Below are 22,193 nucleotides of genomic sequence, written 5' to 3' on the forward strand. Positions count from 1 at the left end.
TGCAGTTTTCGACCATATCTGACGAGTTAAAGTTGACCGAATGTCGAATTTTTTTATATATATATTTTTTTATATGCAATTATTTCGGAAATAAGAAAAGCTACAACCTTCAAATATTTTTCGTTTTATTCTACATGAAATTGCGCACATTTTCATATATAAAACTCTATGAAATGCCTAATATGAAATGGAGCAAATATTCCAAGAATGGGACGTACGCGTTTCGGAGATTTGTGGCGGAGAATCCGCACGCGGAGGGAAGGAAAGATTTTTTTTAAAATTTACCATAAATCTAAATATTTTGCTAGAGACTTCGAATTTGTTTCAAGATGAAGATAAATGACTGAATATTACTAGACTGTAAGAGTTTTAGCTTACAATTGCGTTTTTCGACCATTTCGGTAGAGTCAAAGTTGACCGAAGGTCGAAATTTTGGCAATTATCATTATTTATATGGAAATATCTCAAAACTGATAAAAGCTACAATCATAGGTATTTTATTGTTGTATTCTACATAGAAATGCGCACATTTTCATATATAATACTTCATGTAACGGCTAATTTACAATGGTACAAAAATTATGTCAAAGTGACGAAATAATTTCCGAGATGTGTCACAGATACTTTTTAGTGCGGCAAGAAAGAAATTCGCGCTTGTGTGCCTGTATAACGATTGTAAACAAAACAACACCTTGATCCGTGAACTCCCAGCATCCCCCAAGGCGCGTGATTCAAAAGTTTTAGGCTGGTAGGCCTATAAGTATTTTTCCGGGAATTTAAAAAAAAACTTGTAAGTCGACGTAAAATACGTCCAGTCGGCACACGGGAGACAAAAAATATTGACATAAAATACGTCCAGTCGGCGTAAGAGGGTTAATACAGTAATAGGATAATATTTTAAGAATATATTTGATGTAGTCTCACATGAGCTCCTGTGTCAATCGTCAGACTGGGAACTGACTTTGAAAACAGTTTTTCTTCTGATCTTGGCTTACTCGAAGAGAGTTGGAGAGCTCCATGGTCTGGAATATGATGTAAACACACCGGGGATTAAGGGGTCAGTAGCTTTCAAATTTGTCCCAGAATTTGTGGCTAAGACCCAAAATCCTCTCAGTTCACAATACATAACAGATTTGCCTAATTTTCCATTCCTTCCATTAAGAAGGTTATTAACAACGACCCTCAAGAGTTACTGCTTTGCCCCATCAGACCACTGCCTTGTTATCTAAGAAAAGGTCTCATCACCTAAAACCTAGGTGTTGTAGACTTTATGTTAGCACAAACCAAGCCAAGAAAGAGGTCTCAAAGAATACCTTTTTGTTTAGCTGCATGAGGTGATTAGTCAAGCCTACTCCTCATCGTCAAGTTCTGTCACCAATAGTACTGTGCTTGCAGAAGCACCTGACATCAAAGGAATAAGTTCCTCCTTGGCATTCAAAAAGAACTTGTATGTTCATAGGATTATGAATGCAGTTCCTGGCTTTGTCAGACCACTATCACTTTCTTCTACCTGAGGGGTATTGCCCACAGGTCCTTGGACACTTTTTCCTTGGGTCCGGTATGGACTGCTCAACAAGTTGCATAGCTCATCCAATGTCCCTGGGGAGACAGTTCGCATCTTGCCTAAGATGATAGTGTGGAAGAGAGAATGAGGGAGATGATTGGTCTCTTTCTTTCCCTTTATTCCTTTTTTCAATAACTACGGGCAGCTTGAAGAATACACACATCACACGCTGGAACTGGCTTGATGCAGGTGAGCGTTGCAGTTACAGTGGTCCCCCTGTATTCGCGGGGGATGCATACCAGACCAACCCCCCCCCCCCCCCATTGGAAATGTTTAGAATCCATGAATAGTTGGAACCCCTATAAAAACACCGAAAACGGCCTATTTTGGTTGATAAAACTCAAGAAAAACCCACTAAAAATGTGTATACCTGGTTTTTTTAAGTTTTATTATAAAAAGTGCATTTTATGATGAAATCAATTAAAAAAACCAGGAATATCTGGATATTTCTCATAGAAAAATATGTAATGTAAATAGGCAAATTTCCAGCGAATAATGGGTAGACATGGTCCTAAAAGAAATCCGCGAATCCGAAGAATGCAAATACCGGGGGCCTGTGGTAGTGTTTAACACTCGCCCCAGTTTTATACCAACACCTTTTATATAGGTGAGCGAGTCAGAGGCTTCTGACATGTCCAATTTAGCAGTTCTCTGGTATTATAGCAATATTTTACTAGAAATAGTGCTAAAGCAGACACATTTCACTGGGTGACACGGCTTCCTCGCCCAGAAATAGATTTTTCCTACGTCAAAATCCCTTTTATGTTCATTACAACATACGAATCTACTTCTCATGGTTTGTTACTTGAACAGATATTGTTTTCTTTGACTTCTTTATTTGAATCTGAACGTATTACTACATAGTACTTTAAACCCAGTGGACTGGGTGTTAGATACCCACATATCTAACATCTCAAAGGCTTAGGTCCTCTTCCTTAGAATCCTAATTTCTAAGAAGAAAGATCAGGTGTGCCGAAACTCCGGTCGGTTCAGGATTCTCATACCTTTTTCCAAGTGTGAGTCTGTCCTAATGTTAAGACTGAAGGTTTGTTCCGCGTATGAACAAATGACAAATTTTTTTGTTAGTTTGTATTTTTCATAGCTAACAAACCCGAGTTCTTTACATTGACTGCCCACCTCTACCCACCTCTCTTATGTCTTACCCCTGGGTTGTAAGAAAGACTAAATACAGCATATAAAATTTTTTAAATGTTAATTTTTTTTCCAGCAGGCACCAGATGATGTATCCTAATGTTAAGACCTTGGGTTTGTTAGCTATGAAAAATACAAATTAATAAAAAATTGGTCATTTTTAATTTCCTTTCTTAGGAGGAATGCCCTTAGGGTGATGGGTCCTCTTTTTATTCTTCTTCATTGAGTTATTTACTATCTTGGAAAGAAAAGTAACTGAACAAATAATTTTGAGTTCAGAAGATAAAATTGATTAGAAAAGAATGATGGGTAGCCAAAATACCACAGACACCACCCTACTACGAAAGTTACGTTCTGGACAGCCCTTTGTATGTTGAATTATTTATAAGTTACTACTGTACTCTTCATGCCTATTCTAAGTACAGTGTGATATACAGTACTGTACATTTTTTCATCCTCAAACACAATACATTGTGCATACAGAACTGTATGCACAGAATAGGTGTGCAAAACAAAATTTGAACTTATGGGTGGCAAAGAGGAGCAATCTGAATACAATTTTTATTTGCAATCCCGTTTGTTTGTATCTGAATGTTTGTAAGTTGAACATTCATAAGTAGGGTGGTGCCTGTATTACACATTTAGTAAATATATAATTTTTTTTTTGAGTGGTGGTCCCTACACATAGAGTATACAGTTCCTCCACAGACCTCAACCCTCACAGTCCAGGCTAAATATATATTAAGAGCATATCTATACCAGGCTAAATTTAAGGATGGCCAATTAACCCTTAAACGCCGACTGGACATATTTTACGTCAACATTGTTTGTCTCTTAGGTGCCGACTGGACGTATTTTACGTCGACATACAAGTTAACCTTTTAAAAATTCGCGGAAAGATACTTTTAAGCCTACCAGCCGAAAACTCTTGAATCACGCGCCTTGGGGGATGCTGGGAGTTCACGGATCAAGATGTTGTTTTGTTTACAATCATTACGCAGGCGCGCAAGCGCGAATTTCTTTCTTGCCGCACTAAAAAGTATCTGTGACACATCTCGGAAATTATTTCGTCACTTTGACATAATTTTTGTACCATTGTAAATTAGCCGTTACATGGAGTATTATATATGAAAATGTGCGCATTTTTATGTAGAATACAACAAAAAATACTCATGATTGTAGCTTTTATCAGTTTTGAGATATTTTCATATAAATAACGATGTGCCAAAATTTCAACCTTTGGTCAACTTTGACTCTACCGAAATGGTCGAAAAACGCAATTATAAGCTAAAACTCTTATATTTTAGTAATATTCAATCATTTACCTTCATTTTGCAACTAATTGGAAGTCTCTAGCACAATATTTCGATTTATGGTGAATTTATGAAAAAACTTTTTCCTTACGTCCATGCGGTAACTCTTCCGAAAAAAATCATACATGCAATTGTGGTAGTGTTTGCACCATTTTAAAATCAGCCGTTACATAAAGTTTTATATATGGAAATGTGCGCAATTTCATGCACAATACAACTAAAAACAACCCATGGTTGTAGCTTTTATCAATTTTGAAATATTTTCATATAAAAAATTATAAGTGACATTTTCAACCTTTGGTCAACTTTGACTCTACCGAAATGGTTGAAAAACGCAATTGTAAGCTAAAACGCTTATAATCTAGTAATATTCAATCATTTACCTTCATTTTGCAACAAATTGGAAGTCTCTAGCACAATATTTCAATTTATGGTGAATTTATGAAAAAAATAACATTTTCTTTACGTCCGCGCGGTAACTCTTCCGAAAAAATCATACGTGCGATTGTGGTAATGTTTGCACCACTTTAAATTAGCCGTTACATAAAGTTTTATATATAAAAATGTGCGCAATTTCATGTAGAATACTACCAAAAATAATTGAAGGTTGTAGCTTTTCTCATTTTTGAAATATTTGCATATAAATCATGATAAATAGAAAAAAAACCACGTTCGGTCAACTTTGACTCTACCAAAATGGTCGAAAAACGCAATTGTAAGCTAAAACTCTTACACAGTCTAGTAATATTCAGTCATTTATCTTCATCTTGAAACAAATTCGAGGTCTCTAGCACAATATTTAGATTTATGGTGAATTTAAAAAAAAACTTTCCTTCCCTCCGCGCGCGGATTCTCCGCCACAAATCTCCGAAATGCGTACGTCCCATTCTCGGAATATTTGCTCCATTTCATATTAGGCATTTCATAGAGTTTTATATATGAAAATATGCACAATTTTATGTAGAATAAAACGAAAAATATTTGAAGGTTGTAGCTTTACTAATTTCAGAAATAATTGCATATAAAAAAAATATATATAAAAAAATTCGACATTCGATCAACTTTAACTTGTCAGATATGGTAAAAAATTGCAATTGTATGGTAATACTCTTACAGTATAGTAATATACAATCATTTGTCTTCATTTTGAAAGAAATTGGAAGTCTCTAGGACAATATTTAGATTTATGGTGAATTTTTGAAAAAAATATTTGTTTACGTCCGCGCGTTACGAATTCATGCATTAATTTGTGATAATATTTTCTCTATGTTGCTTTTATCGTTTTACAATGTGTTATATACCAAAATTATAGCAATTTAGTGTACATTACAACGGAAAAAAATTAACTCGTTACCTTTAACCGTTTTGCGCATAGCGTGATTTGAATACAATTATATATGAAATTTTGCTTTTGCGGTATCATATATCGCATTATTTATATATGATAATGATAATTTTTTTCATTTCTGATGGTTGCATACTAAACTTCAGGCAATGACAAAAAAAGGAGCCAAAAATAAACTCCTTAATCTTGAAAACTAAGCGCGCTGTGATTTTTTGAAAAAAAAAAAAAAAATTTCCACTTCCGCGCTCACTCTGAGACCGCCTCGGCACACAGAAGACGATTTTTAATATTCCCCTTCGGCGTTTAAGGGTTAAAAGATAAAACTCATCAATGGAAAGAAGTAAATATGCATATGCACATGGTATAAAAAAATTCTAAAAAATTTTCTGTACCTTCCACAGGAATTTGACAGTGAATACTTCCTGGAACTCTGTGGGGGCCTCTTCCAAATGACAGTCATAAAAATAATTTTATCGAGTTACAAGAGTTTGTTTCTAATATTTATTTTTATTTTATTTTGTAAAATGATAATTACAGGTCACTTAATATCATAAGAAATAAGAAATAAAATCAGTAACAAATTCTGTGTACGTATATTTATTATAAAACGTTAGTGAGATGACATTGGATGGGAATTTTGGACAACAGTCCCCTATGACATCTAAAGCCAAACTAAGCTCTCTCTCCTGTACACTAGCTATTAGAGTTGGGTAAAAGTTGCCATGAGACATTTATGGCCCAAGGAAGTGGTCTGAGCACTTTTCCTGTAACATTCGTTCAAACTGTAAGGCGAAAAATCCTGAACAAATATGTACGTATACATATGTATGTTACCCGGAATCCACCCTGAAGCTATAAGAAAACATGTATTTTACTGTCCACAAGGAGTTAATCCAGCATGTGGTTGGGCATCATTTGCAATTCCTCTGTTGTGAATTTTGTTGGAGAGGAGGAAGATGACATCCATTTATCTGCACTGAAAACACTGTTCAAGAATATTAAGCATAGTAAATTGTACAGATTATGCTACAGGCTCTTTGAATGCATCAGTGATATGTATAGAATGGTATCCAAAATCATCACTTTTTCTGGGTGCACAAGAACCTATAGGTCACTTTTGAATTAGGACTGAATCTGAAAAAGTTGAATTATAAGAATTAAGGGTTTTAGCCAAAAGAATGTTAATTGTTTGAGGTTTCAGTGAAGGTGCCTTGAGTGTAAGTCTATCTTTGCAATATTCTATTTAAGGGAAGTCAATCAAATTGTGCCCCATTGACCTTTAAGACACAAATCCAATACAAGGTTTGTATTTATGGCACATAAAATTACTTGTACTTAATATGATATATAATTAGGAACCATTATTGTTCACATTTTCTTTTATTGCACATATTCACTGATAATATACATATATGTTTTTATTTCTTTTCAGGATGACGAAGTGGCCATTGTTTGGGATCAAAACGACTTGCACATTTTTGTCAAAGATGGTGGTACTGTTCTCTCAGGCACATATTCTGTGCTCTCAGAAAGTGACTTTTATGATAAACATTTCATTGCCAGGGTACCTTATGACTTAGATCTCACATCAAAGGATTCAGTTTCTTCAATAAAAAATGTGATTACAAATTTTAAAGAAATCTTGGCATCCCCAGCAGCTTGTTTTAGGCTACAGAACACAACACTTTTACTACAGAATAGTGAGGATGGTGTTTTGAATCTAGGGGGCTTCTTTAGTGAGTTAGATGAAGGAATTGAGGAAATCTTGAAAGGGTCTGGAAAGAAGAGATTGTATCAAACAGCAATATTTAAGTTGATGCTTAACAGAAGTGTTGGAAATCATAATTATGCCCCTGTGGTTCGATTAGATAACAGAAAGACAACAATATTAGCTACACATTTAAATGGAGAAGTTGTTATGTACATAGAAAAGTCAGTTCCTGTATGTAATGTGGCAAAACTTCTAGTTGAAGGAATTGTTCAGCAATTAAATTTAGCAGAGTACTGGATGAATAGGCAGTTGCAAGATAGTAAGCTTCATGGGTCTCTAGCATCATATAATTCTTTGCACTACATTACAGGACACTTAACAAATATATTATACCCAGAGACTTGTGATGAAACATTATTGGAGTTGTATAGAAAAGAGGTTCATAAGTCCTTGTTATTTCCACTTGACAGGCCAATTGTGAGAAGGCTTAATAAAATACCTGCTTTACCAGAGAACAAACATGCAGTTTTAACGAATACTCATATCGGTGTTAAACCATCTGGAGTTGATGGTGAAGTTAGCATTGTACTAGGAACTTATGCTTATCACCATTATATGCAAGATCGCTTTGATGACAATAAGTGGGGTTGTGCTTACAGGTCACTGCAGACTTTAATATCTTGGTTTAGATATCAAGGTTATACTGATAAACCTATTCCAACTCATAAGGAAATCCAGAAATGCCTTGTAAATATTGGTGATAAACCATCATCCTTTATAGGCTCAACTCAGTGGATTGGTTCAACTGAAGTAGGATTTGTCTTAGAATCTATGTTCAACATCACCTCAAGATTTATTAATGTCAGCAGTGGGGCTGAATTAGTTTACAAAGGGAGAGAGCTAGCAATGCATTTTAAATTGCAAGGTTCCCCTATAATGATTGGTGGAGGTGTGCTTGCTCATACCATAATTGGTGTAGATTTCAACCCTGAAACTGGTGACATAAGCTATCTAATCCTAGATCCTCATTATACAGGATCAGAGGACTTGAGCACCATCCAAAGCAGAGGCTGGTGTGGCTGGAAAGGTCCAAATTTTTGGAAGACTGATGCTTACTACAACTTATGTCTTCCCCAGCGACCTATTTGCATTTAAGTACAACTTAATATGTATGTGTTTGGGGGTGCTATAATTGTTTTTACGGTTTGGATGCAAATCCATTCACTGTGCTGCGTGTACAGTAAGGTTACATTTTTTCCTGGATATAGAATTCTTTATCATATTACCACTCACTGACATGCAATAAAAAATTCCTCATTATAGAATTGATTAACCTACAGATAATAACTGCATCAAACTATATTTTAGAATAATTGAAGAGTGCTGCTATATAGTTAGTATTTTTCTAGATAATAGTACAGTTCACTATGGCTAAGGTTGCTGAAGGACAGGCTTTGCATAGCATTTCTGCATAATGTGGTGAAGTGCATAAAAAATGTTTTTCTATATTTTATAATTGTTTACATTTATATTTTGTATATGTTGCAAATTTAGAAAAATTATTGAAGAACTATTGTACCAACATTTGTTTGCTATGTGTTTAAACACTCAAGTTTTGCAATAAGGTCCTTTTTAATTTTAGTATTTAAATATGGTTGTAGAGCCTTTGTTCCAGTTCTGACAAATATATTTTATGGTAATTCAATCAGTTTTCAGTATTTTTCCAAAGAAAAGTTACAGCGCATCAACCATAGTAAGGCTGTGTTCATTAGAAATGTTTTGAGTATTAATTAAAAAATTCTTTTTAACTAGACCAACCACCATGTCTATAATTGGTACTCCAATATGGCTAACCTAAAGGGTTATTATTATTATTTTTCATACTATCAACATACTTGTCAGATATATACATGCTATTCGCTAACACCTCCGGTCGTCCCCGACAGAAATTCAAATTTCGCGGCACATCTCGCTACAGGTAGGTCAGTGATCTACCGCCCTGCTCTGGGTGGCAGGACTAGGAACTCCATTCCCGTTTTCTAATCAGATTCTCTCCATGTCTCCGGGGTAGTATTCAAACATGTTGTTTTACTTCCTCCTGACTGGAATTCCTTTTTTCACAACGCTTTTGATCATTCGAACTGATTTTTGGTGACGTACTTGGATCGTTGTTTGGCATTCGCTATCGTGGACTTGGTTTTTTTTTTTTTGGACTTCGCTTTGGATTTTTTTTGGTTTTCGTGAATATGTCGGTGATTCTAGTGTTAGCTTCAGAGTGTGTGTGAATGAGGGCTGTAAGGTGAGGATTCCGAAAGCTTCGGGTTAGATCCTCACACTACAAATGTCGTGGTTGTAGAAATGTTGAGGCTGCTCAATTGAGAAAAAACCGTGTAACGAGTGTAAGGGAGATTGAGTGAGCAAGAATGGAAGAATCTTGACTTCTTACTTTTGAAGTTCTGAAGATTGGAGAAAAAGGATAGAGAGAGGAAGGCGGCTACAAAAGCCGGGAAATTGTCTAGTAGTTCTGTAGCCTTCTTTCTCTGTAATTATGACCATTCAGTTTTCAAGCCCGTTCACAAGTTTATCCCTCTGATTCCGCCTCAGAAAATAGCGGAACTCAGAGCTTCCCTTCAAAAATGCAAAGAGAAAATGGAAGCGTTAGAAGGTAAGAGAAGTGAATGTGGTTCTCGAGTGATGTCAGTGTCCCCAGTGTAAGTGGAGGGGGCGTCTGGTCGTCCCCTGCGACGCATCCCAGGCCTATTAAGGCCTGCCTCTTCCAAGCTCCCTGGCCCAGAGGAGAAGGAAAGTCGAAAGCCTTACGGGGGTCGTGATAAGAATCCCCAAACGATCAGGCGCTCCCTTCGGCAGAATCGTATACATCTCAGTCTGCCAGGGACAGCTATAGAAAAAGCGTCCTTCGTGAGTGCTTTTCATCTTCTAGTTCGCCTTCTCCGAGAAGAGGATGGAAGGAATCGAAAGCTTTCACGTCCGCTAAAAAGGAACTGGAAAGAACCTGAGCTTAATTCTAGCCCCGAGCGCTTCTCTGAAGAGGAGGCGCCTTCGGTAATCAAGAAAGCTAGAAAGGATTTATGATCCTTGGAAGGGAAAAGACTCTCGAGCGCCTTCCAGATCTCCTTCTCCTGATTCGAATGAGCCTTCGACCAGGAGAATTTTGATGAATGTACAGGAGCAAATAGCGTCTTTGGTAGGAGTACTTTCTAAGGAGCCTACTCGTAAAAGGATGACAGTTTCCTATTAAGAGATCCAAATACCGATCTCCTGTCCGGGGGCGCGACGAACCCTCCAGGGGAGTTGTCGCACCAAGCGGCCATCTCTGTGGGGGGAGCGGTGCGTTTAGGCATGGCGGAGATGTGTGGAAAGGTAAGTAACTCCTACCAAAGCTTCAGGCCGGCGCCAATAGGAGCCATGCGGCCCAAGTAGGGCGCCAAGAGCCCAGACTTTACTGTAGAATCGTTCTAAGGCCCAGGTATCTTCATCCAAGCAACAAGAAGCCTATTGGAGTAAGAGAGAACTCCCTGATAGGTAGTATAAGGCTGCCGCTAATGCCGCAATATAACCTTGCTATTCGAAAATGGGCGCATTCCATGAGGCGATACTCCTACCAAGACATACAGGAGTAAATTCGGTAACTAGATGCGCCTTTTCTTGCCGTAGGTCAGAGGGTATTTCGGGAAGAGATACTCCCTGCCAAGCGCCTTGATTACTCAATGGCCTCGATACTCCTCCCCGGCGCCGAGGAGTATTTCCTGGACTTTTTATTTTTACTCCTACCAGGCGCCAGGAGTAGTTCGAAGCGCGATTGCGCCTACCAAGCGCCAGGAGTATTTCTGAGCTTAATTAAACTCCTAACAAGCGCCAGGAGTTATTTGGGAGCGAGATGCGCCTTTCCAGAACCGGCAGGATGTATTTTGAAGAGTGTTAACGACTGTCAGGGGCGCCAAGGAGTAATTCCAAACATGGTTTTACTCCGGCCTACCATGGCCTCAGGAGTATTGCTCAAGCGATGATACTCCTGTTTTGCTAAAACGCCAGGCGGGCATTCAGTCTCCCCTCCAGTGAAGAGTCTGACAATCCGACAGGAGTCTAACAGGTGTGAAGGCAGTTGATACGTGGAACTCTCCTAATTGATAAACGTAAGGAAAAAAAGAAGAGTTACTCCCCCTAGCCCATCTCCTTATAGAAGTGCTTCTTCCATTCTTCGGAAACAAGGAAACAAATTTTGAGGAGGAGGAGACAGAGGAAGGGAAGGGAGCCTTCCCTTGCCGATCCTATTAAATTTAGAATTGACGTCTCGGAGGACGAAGCTACTAACAGAGCAAGGGGCTCTCGAAATTTAACAAGTTCTTTCTGCTCTTCTTCTTTAGAAGATTAATTGGGAGATGCATTAACCTCCAGCCCGCCTCCTTCCTTCTCCTCGCTCTCTATTATTTCAAGTACGAAGGCACAACAAAGTCTTCGTCTTTCCTGAAAATTAAGCCTGGCCATAATCCATGAAAAAGGGCCTTGAACAATTCCGCTGGGACCTCCTTGGATCAAGACTAAGAAGGAGTTAGGCAATGGACGATCTTTTGCATGCCTCCCGCTAAACTAAGGGGCAGGAGAGGCATATTGGTACGAAACTGGGAGAAAACATTGGGATTGTCTCTGCCTGTTTCAAGCTGAATCAAGTCGGACTATCTCCAGTCTCGTGGACTCGTCGAGGAGACATGCCTTGAATTCAGCAAAAGGCAACATGGGGTTCTTTCTGAAATGGACGCCATCTCCTCAATGGGACTTTTTTCCAACCTTACCGAGAAGTATTTAGAACTTCCTAGATTGGTCCCTTGGGGTCCATTGCTAAGAACTTCCCATGAAAAAGAACAACTAAGCCCTGAAACGTTTGCATAGGCACATCCTTACAATGCATAGACAAGTCGGTTCAAGATGGATCGGCGGAAGTGTGTGCTCCCTCTTTGGGGTGCGTGGGAATACTGAAAGAAGTAAGAGCGGTTCATGAGTGCCTTTTCTCACTAATAAGGCCAGTCTCTCCTTCACTAGAGGATCTCCGCCTTGGCTGTAATTGCGCCTCTCTCTGGGAGCATTTTAATTTCCTTACGCAGTTTGGTGAGAGAACATTGGCGCATAATCGCTAACTGAGAAAGCCACTCCAGGATCTTTTGAGGCAATCCTCGAAGGAAGAATAGACCTGTTGGCTAGTGAGGAAAGAAAGCATCTGAAGCCTAACTCAACAACAACAGCCCTTTCGAGGAGGCGCTCGAGGCTAGAATCCATCGTCAGAAGGGAAATCAATCAACGAAAAAAGGGGAAGATTCTGCCTTCCGTTCCCTTTAAGAAGGGAAAATGAGAAACTCTTTTCCTCCAGACACCTGTAGGAGCCAGTGGTTACAATTCTTTGCGGGAGGCCATGGGTAAGACATAGGGATCCGATCCTTAGGTCAATAATGTTTCAGTTAATCCAAGGAAGGGTTTATTATAATCCCATTCAAGGACAGCCCCCACCCCCCGTTGACCAACGTTCACCGAGGGTAACTGTCCAGCCTAGATACAAGTACCCTGTTTCTGATGGATACTTCTTCGTCAGATGGTTTGGAGTCACGTATGGTGGTGGGACAAAAGAAAAGCAATAAGGAGCTGGTACTGGATCTAAGCTCCCCGGGGTTTTACAATCGCTTTGTTTCTCGTAGCCGAAAAGCCTCCGGGGGGATGGAGACCAGTACTGGATGGTAAGTTTCGCTGAACAAAATTTCGTAAACAACACGCAAGTTCCAGCCATGGAAACGTCTGCCTCATATACTTGCCAGCTCCTCCGTCCAACAGGGATTGGATGGCGTCTCTAGATTCTTCAACGAACGCATTATTTCCAACGTCCCGATTCACCATTCGTCGAGGAAAGTACCTTCGTTTCATTTTCGACACAAGGTGGAAGGATCTATCTAGTTCAGGGCCCTGGCCTTTGTTTCGGCCTTTCGTAACGGCTCCCCAAGTCCTTCACAGACTTAATGAAAAATGTTTGTCCAAAACACCTTCAGCATGAAAGGGATAAAACGTACTCCCTATACCTGGATGACTGGCTCATCAGGGCCATGGTCCCTCAGAAAAGTAGTGGTTCCTGGAGGACCTGTCAACAATCCTGGATTTGCAACGAAGCATTAGGATTAAATCGTGAACCTTCGAGAAATCCCAGATTGGTTCCCCCAGCCAGATAACGTAGTCTATCTGGGGATTTCAGATGGATTCTCGTGGGTTTTTTCGAGTATCTTTACCTTCTCAAGAGGAGAGTACGAGAAGAAAGGCTGTGTCACAGTATTTGGAAACTTCTTAGAGAAAGAGCATTACTTCAGCGAAGGGAATGGGTTGAGCCATTCTGGGGACCCTTTCCCTATCGCTCGAAGAACAGTGCTTTCCTCTAGGAAGACTAATGCATCTCCGTCCAGCTTCAGTACTTCCTGAGAAGCAAGTTGGAGTTGGAAGACAGGACAGCTACGCGGACCAACCGTTTCCGATCATCCATTAGAAGTAAACAACAGTTAAGGTGGTGGTTGACCCCCCTTCAAACCCCCTTGGAAAAACAGAGGAAGTATCCTTCAAAGATTCGGCAACCCAAACCTTGACATTGTTCTCAAGACGCATCGGATGACAGGTTTGGTTGGGTGGCGACCTCATAGGGGTCCGAAGAAGTGTCAGGCACCTGGTCTGGAACAAGCAGGCGGTTCATGGCGACATAAATTGCAAGGAGCGCTTTGCGATTCACTCTCGAGTTAAGGAGCTTCGAGCAGAATAGTCAGAGCACAAATGTAATTCAGATAAACTCCGACAATAACGACCCTCCGCTCTGGCTTTATGTCAGAAAAGCAACGGTAGGAACTAACCACTCTTTTCGCCCTATCATAACAACGATAACTGGCAAGAGTATCTGCTGATGTGGGCTAAATCGAAAGGAATGGGTTCCTATTCTAACGAGGGAGTTTGTGCAAGGGGAAGGGGAGGAACGTGAGAGCGGACAGAACTGAGGGCAGGAGTTGGTTCCAGGGTCCTTCCTACAGATGGACCCTCCACGCGAAGTCTGTTCAGGACCCTTTGGTATCTTTGGAGGGGGAAACCACAGATAGATCTATTCGCCACGTTTCTCCTCCAAAAGGATAGACACATTTTGCGCCCTGGGTAGAGGGAGACCAAGGGCCTATGCTGATAGACGCCCTTTCTCCTGGACTTGGTCAGGGGCTAGACGTGTACGCTTTTCCCCCATTCAAGATTCTGGTGGGGAAGTAGTCAGAAATGTTTGTGGACCTCGAAGGGACGCAACCGAAATGACTCTGATAGCCCCATATTGGCCTACCCGAATTTGGTTTCACAGGAGGTGATTGGAAGTGGACAGTGGGACTTCCCCAGATCTCTTCCAAACAGGATAGATCTGCTCAAACCAACCCCACGTTCGAGAGGTGACCATCAAAAGCTACCCGCTCGCTTGCTCTGACTGCCTTTCGACTATCGAAAGATTGGTCAGAGGTCGAGAAGGGTTTTCTCCGCAAGGCAGCAAGCGCAATTGCTAGAGCCGCCCGCAGATCATCTTACTATGGCTGAGTGTACCAATCGAAGTGGGGAAGTTTTCAGAAACTGGTGGCAGCCGGTCGAAGAAGCTGTCCTCTTCCAATACCTCTGTAACCGAAATTGCGGATTTCCTTCTTTTATTTTCCTGAGGGAAAAGTCACACACATCTCTCTGTAAGCCAACAATTAAAGAAAGGATGAACAGAAGATATGCTTTCGTCAGTCTTTAGAAAACAGAGGCTTAGACTTGACGAATAATAAAGATTTGCACGACCTCAATCCCGCTCTTTTGAAACGGTCCAAGTCAGTAGAAGCCTAGGATTCCGTCTGGAACTGTTAGATGTGGTTCTAAAATTTCTATCCTCGGAAAAGTTTTGCGAACCCCACCTCAAAAATAATCGGCTTCATTCCGAGATATCACTAGAAAGTGTATATTTCTTCTATCTCTGGCTACGGCTAAAAGGGTCAGTCGAGTTTGCACCGCCCTTGAGTCAACGAGGTTTGGTTTCAAAGAAAGAATTCTGCGATTTGTTCATTCCAGTAACTCTTTGTTTTTCTTGCTAAAAAACGAGAACCGCCCTTCGAATTCCCTGGCCTAGGAGTTTTTCGAGGTAAAAGGGACTTACTAGCCTAGTAGGCAGAGAAAATAGAAAGATCCCTTTGTCCAGTTAGAAGCATATTGAACAAATTCTGATCCTGACCGAATGAAGAATCGGTTGGGAGGCTCACAACATGGTCTTTGGTGTTTTCCGGTGCTCGGTAAAGACCCCCAAAGAGTACCTATGTCCTAAAAATGCTTTTGGCCCTTCTTTGTTTTGTTAGAAGTGGTAATTACCGCGAGGCTCATAAGTAATCTGCACCCAGAATGACTCTTTTAATCTATTAAGTAGTAAAGAGCTCATGAGGTAAGGGTCAATTCGCGACATCAACTTGCGTTCCAGAGAAATATGTCACCTGAAGAAAACATTTTTGGTACGCAACCTATTTTTTGGAGATTGCAACTCAGTATTTGCATCTCATTATTTTAAAAGATGGTGCTAGGTAACGTATGAGAAAAATGTTTTTTTACTTTAGGTCCGTTTGTGTTAAACAGCACAGACGGTTTCTGTGGGTAAGGAGATGAGCACTCCGATCCTATTAAATTTGTGTACGTAAACCCTCTTGTTCGGATGTGTTTCGCGTGTTTCCTAGTGCATGGGAGTGTCCAGATGTCGGCACTAAGCAGGTCCTTCACTTCGCTTCATTTGAAATCCGGAGTGACAGCTGACTATTAGAGGGGTACCAAAATTTTTTATTTTTTGTATGTATGAGGGGTTTTTTTTGTTTTTTTTTTTTTTGTTTTTTGTTTTCGAGTTTTGTGGTTGTTTGCTAAGAGTTGTTTGGGGATGACTCTTGGCAATCTTAGTAAACTAAAACACGGGTTTATGGATACGGGTGAATCGGGGATCGGTTTGTTTGTTCTCCTTAAAAGAAGGCGTGTTGTTTTTCATATACAGCGGATTAGCACGCCCTTGACAAACGCCAGTTTAGGCTCCTGCCGAGTGAATGTGGATAAGACCCCAATCGAGCAGACCGGCAAGAACTCTTGGCCACCCAGATCACTAATCTCCGGCTAAGGCTCTTGAGTATGAGCAGCATCTTCCTGGGCAGTAGCCACGAAGTCTTCCCATCCTAATAATGGTAGGGAACTAAGGAAGTATTTATTTACCTACAACATATGTTGTTTTACCCTGTCTAGTCAGTTTAGTTTTTAGCATGTCCTCTGCCCTCCAACCAAAGGGTGTCAATCAGGCTATGTATATATCTGACAAAGGTAAGTTTGAATGTATGAAAATGATATTGGTTATGGATAATCAATAACAAGTTTTCATACATACTTACCTGGCAGAATATGATAACAATTGAAGACCTCCCCACCCAGCCTCCTCCCCGCAGGAGACAGGTGGAGAGGAAAAGAGAATCTGATTAGAAAACGGGAATAGTTCCTTAGTCCTGCCCCCCCACCCCAGAGCATGGGCGGTAGATCACCCATGACCTACTAACTGTAGCGAGTGCCTGCGCAAATTTGAATTTCTGTCGGGGACGGACGGAGTCGATGCTATGCATATATTCTGCCAGGTAAGTATGTATGAAACTTTATTTGTTTTATCATAACAATATCATATTTTCGGAAGGATAAACCCTCTCGGTAGAACATGTTTTGTTAAAAATGAACTGTCTGCTTCAGCACTTTTAAACTCTTGTTAAAGAGTCTTCTCGTATCTTTCTGATGACGGCTTTCTCGTTGATTTTGCTTAGACCTGGCGAGCAATCGCACCCAAAGGGCATGGTAAAATTCTGGGTTGAAGTCATTTGATTTAATTATTGCTTATACAATTCTGCTTCTCTCTCTCTTCATCTTCTCTCCTATGTCTCTCTCCTTCTGCTCCTCTCCTCTCTCTCTTCTATTCTCCTCTTCTCTCTCTCTCTCTCATTGCGTCCGTTTCCTCCTGATCGACAGGACCATTATGCAAGCGATAACTGCTGAGAGGGACTGAAATTCCCAGTGGCCCGAGTCCCCCCCCCCCCCCCCCAACCTCCCCCTCCTTTTTATCGTTGGTGTTTGCGAAGCTCTTGAGGTACTAGGTCCAGAGCACCTCTCCGGCAGGTTGGGTTTTCATTGGTTCCTTCCGGGAAGGTGACTCTACGGGGCGGGTGGGTTTGACGAGTCTTGCATGAACCTTACTCAGGAGGCTGGGGGGTATCCACCGGGAACCTCTTGATTGGCTTCTACCTGAGTGACGTCACCCTGGTATTATTCTCATGTCCCGCTGTTTGTTTCAATGCGCGCTGGTACTTTCGTTAGGGGGGAGGGGTGGTGGTACTCCTCACACACGTCGGTATCAGGAACGCTTCTTGGGTTGGTATTAAGGGGAGGCTTTTCCTCAAGGATGAGCAGCGCTTCTAGGAGACGCAGACGTCGTGTGGGTCAGGTGCTCTCCCGATGATCTTAATATTCCTGACGATGTCGTCTCTCGCGATGTTTCTGCGGTGTACTACAAGGACGTGCTGCCTAATGGCAGGAAGGAAAGAGAGTGTCCCTCATTATTTACTACAAGAATCGGCGTACGAAGGACCTCCTGATGAAGAACAACCACTCCCTGCCGGTAGGAGACCCCCTGAAGCAGTCCAACGTCGTCTACTGATACGTATGCCCCGCCCAAGGATGCCCTGGGATTTACATCGGCATGACAACGATGCGCCTGTCAAAAAGGATTTCCTGCCACGCCCAGGAGAGCGCCATTAGGCAGCACGCCCTTGTAGTACACCGCAGAAACATCACGAGAGACGACATCATCAGGAATATTAAGATCATCGGGAGAGCACCTGACCCACGACGTCTGCGTCTCCTAGAAGCGCTGCTCATCCTCGAGGAAAAGCCTCCCCTTAATACCACCCAAGAAGCGTTCCTGATACCGACGTGTGTGAGGAGGACCACACCCCTCCCCCCTAACGAAAGTACCAGCGCACATGAAACGAACACCGGACATGAGAATAATACCAGGGGTGACGTCACTCAGGTAGAAGCCAATCAAGAGGCTCCCGGTGATACCCCCCACCTGAGAAGGTCTGCAAGACTCGTCAACGCCTGCCATATGAGTCACCTTCCCGGGAACCAATGAAAACCCGACCTGCCAGAGAGGTGCTCTGACCGTACTCAAGAGCTCGCAACACCACGATAAAAGGAGATGGACTCGCCACTGGAATTCAGTCCCTCAGCAGTTATCGCTTGATAATGTCCTGTCGATCAGAAGGAAACGTCGCATTAGAGAGAGAGAGAGAGAGAGAGAGAGAGAGAGAGAGAGAGAGAGAGAATTGTATAAGCAATAATAAATCAAATGACTCAACCGAATTTTACCATGCCCTTTGGTGCGTTGCTCGCCAGTCTAAGCAACAACGAGAAAGCTGTCATCAGAAAGATAGAGAAGACTCTTTACAAGATTAATAGTGCTGAAGCAGCAGTCATTTTAAACAAAACATATTATTATTATTGTTATTATTTGGTACAACTGTAGCAGGAAAAGCAAAATACCACAAGACTAGAGCTCCAGTGGGGATAGCAGTCTAGTATACAGAAAAAGAATGCAGTAAGAATAACCAATCAGAGACACAAATTGGATGATTAGGAAGACCATTCATAATTTGCTTGTGGTTTTGACACAATTTCTGAAAATCTTTGTTAGAATGAAGAGCAACTCAGGCATAATGTGATGAATAGTGTTATCTTAGAAGATTTATATTCAACGGATGATCAAAATTATAAAGAATTTCATAAAGCATTCACAAGAAATAAAAAGATCAGGATAACTGAAATCTTGAAGGTCCTGACAACATTCCATTCAAGGATATTGTGTCTGGTATCAAAATTTTTGAAAGTAAATTATATTTTTCTTAACTACACAAACCTGAGGTCCTTTACATTAGGAATCATTTTCAGCGTAGGCTGGAAAACAGACGTTAAATTCTTGAACAAGGTAGTTAAGCAGTAACTACCATTGGGTAGGCAGATAGGCCAGCCTGCCTGAATGTACACTCCACTTTGCCTTTCGGACCAGGATTCAGTTGAGGGGTGGCATGAGGTGGTCATTAAGGTAAAGGACCTCAAGTTTGTATGTTAGGAAAAATACAATTTACTTTCAAAATTGATTTGTTCCAACATGATATACAAAGCCTCAGTCCTTTACATTAGGAAGACTCATTGATTGGTGGGAGGAATGTGAGTGAGCCTCTAGAACTGACTGGTGTTCAGCACACCTGGGCTATTCCTCCTGTGATGGCAAGACAGAAGTTTCTTATCAGTAGTTGAATCTCAACCAAGGAGAAACAATACTACTTAGTGAATGACTAAGGTGGATGTGGACCTACGTCTGCTGTCCTATGTGTTCGGACCCTAAGGTCCAAGACACAAGGACAGTACTTGACCATTTACCTAGGTGTTGCATACATTACCAAGCTTGCAGGAGTCCAAACCAGATTGAAGAGCAAACTCATCTATACTCATCTGTACTTGTTTGTTTGTATGGTGTTTTTACATTGCATGGAACCAGTGGTTATTCAGCAACGGGACCAACGGCTTTACGTGACTTCCGAACCACGTCGAGAGTGAACTTCTACCAGAAATACACATCTCTCACTCCTCAATGGAATGGCCGAGAATCGAACCCGCAACCACCGAGGTGAGAAGCAAACATCAAACCAACCATGCCACTGAGGTGTGTACTGGTAAAGGCTCTTCTCACTATCCGACCACTCGTGTTAGTTAGCGCTCGGCAAGTGCCAGAATTTGTACGAATTCTCATGCTGGGTGAGAAAACCCAACTTTTGTAAGACAATAAGCGGGCGAGCCTGGTCTCACTCTGGTTCTCAGCAACATGATGAAGCTGAGGACTCAGTGAGCGCCAGCGAAACCAAGGGATACAGGCACTTGGCGAGACTCCCGATTATTGGAATAATTATCCGGAATACCTGATGTCCGAGTGTTTGGAAATTGCAGAAAACCAAATCACTATGAGAACAGCAGAAATTCCAAGGAATTTAATCGCATAGAGAAATTCCTGATTTTCGTAATAACAATTATCTGGGATGTTCATTTCACCCAAGTGTTTGGAATTGCAGAAAACCATACCATTGAGAATGCCAGAAAATCCAAGGAATTTGAGCATTCAGCGAGATTCCCAGGTATTGTAATAACAATTACTGGGAATCTCGTCTCGCCTGAGTGTTTGCAGATCATAGAAGACCAAAACAGTCACAGTGCGCTAGAAATTCCAAAGAATTTGAGCGCTTGGCGAGAGCCCCGAATTTCATAAAACAATCATGGGGGAGGGGCCCCTCCTCCATTTCTGTAGAAATCAAGGAGGAACACACATAAAAACAAGTCCTATATGCAGGCATTTAAGACTGGATTGCGGGTACAATGACTTGGAATGCGAGTGCAGGCAGTCCCTGGTTATTGACGGGTTCCGTTTCCAAAGGGGGCCCGATAATGGCACTTATGGCCCTGTTAACCGGTTATCGGCACCATAAGCACCATTATGGTGCCTCTGTTAGATACGTTATGGCGCCGATAACCAGAACTCGGTCTGTTATGACGCCATAAATCGCCGATTTTATAGTGTTAGACAAGTGCTATAAAACTGGATCACCAATAACAGAGTCCGCCGATAACCAGGGACTGCCTGTATAATTCAACAGAATATGCACTCGAAGCTCCCAAAATGCAAGCACCCATTGGGAACTGTGAGTTGAAATCCATCCAAAGGGCAGAAGGAGCCAGGGAGAACACAGCCTCCAGGTGTTCGAATCTTTAGAATCTAACCACCAGATGTCGAGATGACGAGAGGTCTATCCATCATTGACAGAAGATCCTTCCTCAACGACGTGAACATACAACCCGTGGGACCCTAAGATCCTTCCAAAAAATGTAGTCCGTCGATGCTGAATCCTGCAGAGAGCACTCTGCAGGATCCCTCCTATCAACCTCACCCCTCCCAGTGTAGCCATTGGAAGTAGAGGGGATAAGTGAAGAAGACTGAACGCTCTTGCTTGCCTTGCTAGCAGAACTAGCAGGGGAAGCGAGTTGCGGGCAGCCATCAACCTGTGGTGATGACCGCAACTCGAGTCTAGAAAAAAAATTAAGTATATCTTAGTTTAACCAGACCACTGAACTGATTAACAGCTCTCCTAGGGCTGGCCCGAAGGATTAGATATTTTTACGTGGTTAGGAACCAATTGGTTACCTAGCAACAGGACCTACAGTTTATTGTGGGATCCGAACCACACTATATCGAGAAATGCATTTCTTGCATTTCTATCACCAGAAATAAATTCCTCTGATTCCGTGTTGGCAGAGCAGGGAATTGAACTTCTGGCCACCGGATTGGCAGCCGAGCTCGAAAACCACCCATCCAGCGTGGAACTACTCAAGTCTATAAGAGCGTTCTTGCCCTGGAGAAACACTTTCCCGAGGAGGGTTATGAAACTCTCACAATGTAGGAGAAATGTTCACCACCACCAAGAGCAGTCGATCACACAAACATAACTGTGGTCTGGGTGAAGTTGACCGTGCATCTCACTGGCAAGGGCCGGTACTGTCCTCCGATACGTCCCAGTCCTCATCGAGGCTGTAAACTCTCAAGAGGACTGAATGGGTGACTTCCTACCGGTCTCATTGCATGCACGACCCCATGGGACTGTCACGTCAATCCTGGGTACCGAGTGATCACCGCAAGAATGATCACTGGCAAGGCATGAGTCACCTGAGCGACTCACTCCCTTCTTCCACTGTGTGCCTAAGTCGTGACGGTGAGCAGAATCCGTAGATTTGTGTGCACTCGGGTTATCTTGCATGCGAGCGCCCGACATGGAACTAGTCTTGGGCAGAACTTCTAGGACTAGTACCAGAAGCGCAAACTGAAAATGCTCTTCTACGACTTCCGACAAATTCTGCAAGACTTCTACAGGATGAGGCACATTTACCAGCAGAAGTAGAGTTAATAAC

General features: G+C 41.7%; 1 protein-coding gene and 1 long non-coding RNA gene across 4 annotated transcripts in view; one reads left to right on the forward strand and one right to left on the reverse strand.

The window, feature by feature from the left end:
* The window catches only part of LOC135217865 (ufm1-specific protease 2-like), a 33,495-nt gene extending 24,705 nt beyond the window's left edge, over positions 1–8,790 (forward strand). The window contains exon 3 of the mRNA XM_064253886.1: positions 6,807–8,790. Within this exon, the coding sequence (XP_064109956.1) occupies positions 6,807–8,240 (1,434 nt within the window). The 3' untranslated portion in view covers positions 8,241–8,790. The remainder of the gene's footprint in view (positions 1–6,806) is intronic.
* LOC135217867 (uncharacterized) overlaps positions 1–22,193 on the reverse strand; it is a 333,302-nt gene that overhangs the window by 164,191 nt on the left and 146,918 nt on the right. The window lies entirely within an intron of this gene.

The sequence above is a fragment of the Macrobrachium nipponense genome, chromosome 9, assembly GCF_015104395.2.
Source record: "Macrobrachium nipponense isolate FS-2020 chromosome 9, ASM1510439v2, whole genome shotgun sequence".
Lineage (NCBI taxonomy): Eukaryota > Metazoa > Arthropoda > Malacostraca > Decapoda > Palaemonidae > Macrobrachium > Macrobrachium nipponense.